This window comes from Salmo salar, chromosome ssa09 (assembly GCF_905237065.1).
Source record: "Salmo salar chromosome ssa09, Ssal_v3.1, whole genome shotgun sequence".
NCBI lineage: Eukaryota > Metazoa > Chordata > Actinopteri > Salmoniformes > Salmonidae > Salmo > Salmo salar.
In genome coordinates, this window is record NC_059450.1 from 158,710,371 (window position 1) to 158,715,546 (window position 5,176).

The 5,176-nt window shown below is 50.0% G+C and overlaps 1 protein-coding gene across 1 annotated transcript; it reads right to left on the minus strand.

Moving 5' to 3' along the window:
• Positions 1–2,762: 2,762 nt before the first annotated feature.
• LOC123724112 (acidic proline-rich protein HP43A-like) lies at positions 2,763–4,871 on the minus strand. The gene is made up of 2 exons (XM_045687053.1): positions 4,864–4,871; positions 2,763–3,420 (listed from the first exon to the last, which is right to left on the minus strand). Exons 1-2 carry the CDS (start codon positions 4,869–4,871, stop codon positions 2,763–2,765), a joined length of 666 nt encoding a protein of 221 aa, XP_045543009.1.
• Between the last annotated feature and the right edge of the window lie 305 nt (positions 4,872–5,176).

Here is a 5,176-nt window from a genome sequence, read left to right on the forward strand (position 1 = left end):
CAGGGTGAGAGTCTGCTCAGCTGTCTTTGTGAGAGTCTGCTCAGCTGTCTGTGTGAGAGTCTGCTCAGCTGTCAGTGTGAGAGTCTGCTCAGCTGTCAGTGTGAGAGTCTGCCCAGCTGTCAGGGTGAGAGTCTGCCCAGCTGTCTGTGTGAGAGTCTGCCCAGCTGCCTCGGTCTGCTCAGTCAGTCTGCTCAGCTGTCTGTGTGAGAGTCTGCTCAGCTGTCTGTGTGAGAGTCTGCTCAGCTGTCTGTGTGAGAGTCTGCTCAGCTGTCTGTGTGAGAGTCTGCTCAGCTGTCTGTGTGAGAGTCTGCTCAGCTGTCTGTATGATAGTCTGCTCAGCTGTCAGTGTGAGAGTCTGCTCAGCTGTCTGTGTGAGAGTCTGCTCAGCTGTCAGTGTGAGAGTCTGCTCAGCTGTCAGTGTGAGAGTCTGCTCAGCTGTCAGTGTGAGAGTCTGCTCAGCTGTCTGTGTGAGAGTCTGCTCAGCTGTCAGTGTGAGAGTCTGCTCAGCTGTCAGTGTGAGAGTCTGCTCAGCTGTCAGTGTGAGAGTCTGCTCAGCTGTCAGTGTGAGAGTCTGCTCAGCTGTCAGTGTGAGAGTCTGCCCAGCTGTCAGTGTGAGAGTCTGCTCAGCTGTCTCGGTCTGCTCAGTCAGTCTGCTCAGACAAACGTCTGATTCTGAAGTCAATTTGTGATATCTTGTTGGTGAACCACATGCTCCTATTCAGCTTTTACATTTAATCTCCCTCCCTCCCTCCCTCCCTCCCTCCCTCCCTCCCTCCCTCCCTCCCTCCCTCCCTCCCTCCCTCCCTCCCTCCCTCCCTCCCTCCCTCCCTCCCTCCCTCCCTCCCTCCCTCCCTTCCTTCCTTCCTTCCTTCCTTCCTTCCTTCCTTCCTTCCTTCCTTCCTTCCTTCCTTCCTTCCTTCCTTCCTTCCTTCCTTCCTTCCTTCCCTTCCCTCTAGAGAGAAACTCTTAACATCTATCAGTCCCTAGTGTATGCAGACACACTCTCTTAACATCAATCAGCCTCTATCCTTCTATGGAGCTGAACCAATGTCACACTGAGTTCTCTGTGTGTGTCCGTACAGGAGAGAGTTTGTGTGTATGTGAGTGCGTGTCCTTCCGCCAATGCTCTCACCTCAGGCTAACACTCTACTCCCAGCTCTTCAGTCATTATCCCAGGGCCGGCTCTAGCCTTTTCGGGGCCCTAAGCGGAATTTCATTTGATGGCTGTTTAGCAGTGTGATGGCCTTGAGATAGAAGCTATTTTTCAGTCTCTCGGTCCCCAGCTTTGATGTACCTGTACTGACCTCGCCTTCTGGATGGAAACGGGGTGAACAGGCAGTGGCTCGGGTGGTTGTTGTCCTTGATGATCTTTTTGGCCTTCCTGTGACATCGGGTGGTGTAGGTGTCATGGAGGGCAGGTAGTTTGCCCCCGGTGATGCGTTGTGCAGACCGCATCACCCTCTGGATACCCTTGCGGTTATGGGCGGTGCAGTTACCGTACCAGGCGGTGATACAGCCCAAACAGGACGCTCTCAATTGCGCACGGATGTCTCTTTGGAAAGCAACCCTAGCCTTAATATCATCTACCTTGTTATCTAGAGACTGGACATTAGCGAGTAAAGTACTCGAAAGTGGTGGGTGTTGTTCCCCGCCTCCGAAGTCTGACAAGAAGACCTCTCCTGCGGCAGCGTTGTTTTGGGTCAGCCTCTGGAATCAGTTCGAAAACAAAAGATCGGCTTCAGGAAAGATCTATTGCTGGTCGTAGTGTTGGTAAGTTAACGTCGCTCTGATATCCGATAATTATTTCCGGCTGTATGTAATAACACTTAAGATTTTCTGGGCTAACAATGTAAGAAATAATACATAAAAAAAAAAAAATAATACGAAATACTGCATAGTTTCCTAAGGACTAGAAGCGAGGCGGCCATCTCTTGTCGGCACCATCTTTGCAGGGGTTATTAGGAACCTTGGATCTCTGGAGTTTCTTCAAGACCGACTGTTAGCTCAACAACAGATATCTGGTCCTGTTGACTGATGTCTGGGGTGCAGTCCAAAATGATTGAAAAGTACTTTGAGTTTTGGATTTTTAGCCACCATTGTGCTCGATGATACATTTTGTATTATTTTGCCTAGGTATGTCGCCTGTTGTTTTCCACTGTTGACACGTCTAACATTTTCCCTTTTTTTCGTGAAAACCGGGTCGAACTTGGAAAAATCAGCTCTACTTCCTATTGTTGTGATGAAGTAATGTGTCAACAGACCCTCCTCAAAGCCAGGTTCATCTCTGCTAAAGACTGAATAATAGCAACTAACCCAGAGAGTACCTCTCACCACCGCTGCACCTCTGCTTCGATGAGGGACATTTCCACCTGATCTATTGTTTTTTTTTCCCCTGTTTAAGACAGAGCTCTTGCCATGCCACCAGGTTTTGTTTTGTGTGTTCTGGGCTGTTGTCATATTGTTTCAATAACACTCCAATATTGACCCAGTCACATTGTCTGTCTTTTAAAAATTTTGTACGACTTCTTTGAGAACAATTTATAACAAAAACAAAAGAGCGCATTGTTCTTATTTGAGTAGGTGAGTCAACTAGGCTTAACTTTCTCTCCATTGACAAGTGTTCTGTACTTGTAGCGGTGGTGAAAGCATGTGTCTCTTGGAGAATCTGAAGTCTGGGCCTACCAACACTGGCCTTGTACTTACCAGATCAGTCCTTGGAGAATCTCACAGGACTAATGGACACTCAGCATGTATGGTGTTGGTTAAGCTGACTGTGCAAAAGTACTCCTGGGTGGTTGGTGGTCTTGGTTGGCCTGACTGAGGTGGTTGGTGGTCTTGGTTGGCCTGACTGGGTGGTTGGTGGTCTTGGTTGGCCTGCCTGGGTGGTTGGTGGTCTTGGTTGGCCTGCCTGGGTGGTTGGTGGTCTTGGTTGGCCTGCCTGGGTGGTTGGTGGTCTTGGTTGGCCTGCCTGGGTGGTTGGTGGTCTTGGTTGGCCTGCCTGGGTGGTTGGTGGTCTTGGTTGGCCTGCCTGGGTGGTTGGTGGTCTTGGTTGGCCTGCCTGGGTGGTTGGTGGTCTTGGTTGGCCTGCCTGGGTGGTTGGTGGTCTTGGTTGGCCTGCCTGGGTGGTTGGTGGTCTTGGTTGGCCTGACTGGGTGGTTGGTGGTCTTGGTTGGCCTGCCTGGGTGGTTGGTGGTCTTGGTTGGCCTGCCTGGGTGGTTGGTGGTCTTGGTTGGCCTGCCTGGGTGGTTGGTGGTCTTGGTTGGCCTGACTGGGTGGTTGGTGGTCTTGGTTGGCCTGCCTGGGTGGTTGGTGGTCTTGGTTGGCCTGCCTGGGTGGTTGGTGGTCTTGGTTGGCCTGACTTGGGGTGGTTGGTGGTCTTGGTTGGCCTGACTGGGTGGTTGGTGGTCTTGGTTGGCCTGACTGGGTGGTTATACGTTTATTCAACATGTTGTGAACTGGAAATGTTTCCCCCCCATATATTTGACTTGCATTCTAGGCCTTTGTGTTGTTCTCACACTACAGTAATTATCTACCGGATTAACACAACCGCCAATGAGATTGCAGGATATTCATACAATTAGACAAGAACCCAAGTTCAGACAGATACGGCCCCTTTCATAAGGAAAATGTGAAGCATGCAATGGCCTATAATTAGCCTAAGTTAATTATTGGTGAAATTATTTAGAAGTTCTAACCACCCCAAGCCAGCCCAACCAAGACCACCAACCACCAAGCCAGCCCAACCAAGACCACCAACCACCCCAAGTCAGGCCAACCAAGACCACCAACCACCCAGTCAGGCCAACCAAGACCACCAACCACCCAGTCAGGCCAACCAAGACCACCAACCACCCCAAGTCAGGCCAACCAAGACCACCAACCACCCAGGCAGGCCAACCAAGACCACCAACCACCCAGGCAGGCCAACCAAGACCACCAACCACCCAGTCAGGCCAACCAAGACCACCAACCACCCAGGCAGGCCAACCAAGACCACCAACCACCCAGGCAGGCCAACCAAGACCACCAACCACCCAGGCAGGCCAACCAAGACCACCAACCACCCAGTCAGGCCAACCAAGACCACCAACCACCCCAAGTCAGGCCAACCAAGACCACCAATTATTTGACAAAATTGAACACCTGCCTTTCCCCATCCTATGTGTTACCTACCAATGTACCAGTCTAATGGATTACAAATGCTTGCCCCCAGGCTAAGCCAGAAGCATCTCATCATGTAGTCTGAAGTCTGACACTGACAAATAAGGTACTGACTGACTGGTGTATCTACTGTACTCCTATCTACAGCAGGTTCCGTGTACAACAACAGAACATAGAGATAGAATTTCCACTAGCTGAGCTGATCTCACTCCCTTGTTAATTGATGCCGCAGAAGCTAGCCAGCCAAGCTAACTAGCCAAGCTAACTAGCCAAGCTAACCAGCCAAGCTAACCAGCCAAGCTATCTAGCCAAGCTAACCAGCAAGCTAACCAGCCAAGCTAACTAGCTAGGTGTTGTAGCTTGGTAGATAGCTAGCTGGCTAATGAAAGTGGCACAGCACTACAGCAATACAAATCAAGTGAAACAGAATAATACAGTAACAAGCTTTCTCTTGTTGTTTTTCCTCAGCTTTTCTCTTTTTACGCTTCTTCGAGCCAGACTGGCTCGAATATATATTATATATAAAATAATTGCGAGGAGGCCCCTTAATGGCCGGGGGCCCTAAGCAACAACTTATGACACTTATGTCTGAAGCCTCCCCTGCATATACCTAAACCTTCAGAGAAGTGAATTGATTGGCCTCTTAGCGTAATAAAAACTCTCTCAAAGTGCTCGCTACCACTCAAAAACAACACATTTTACCTGCCCATGGTAGTAATTAGATTAATTACCTCAGCAGAGAGAAGCAGAGCAGCTGGGTGAAGTGCCATGATGCAGGAAGGAGGAGACATAACAACATAACAGCAGAGACAGACAGACAGACAGACAGACAGACAGACAGACAGACAGACAGACAGACAGACAGACAGACAGACAGACAGACAGACAGACAGACAGACAGACAGGGACAGACAGGGACAGATTGACAGAGACAGACACAGACAGACAGACAGACAGACAGACAGACAGACAGACAGACAGACAGACAGACAGACAGACAGACAGACAGACAGAC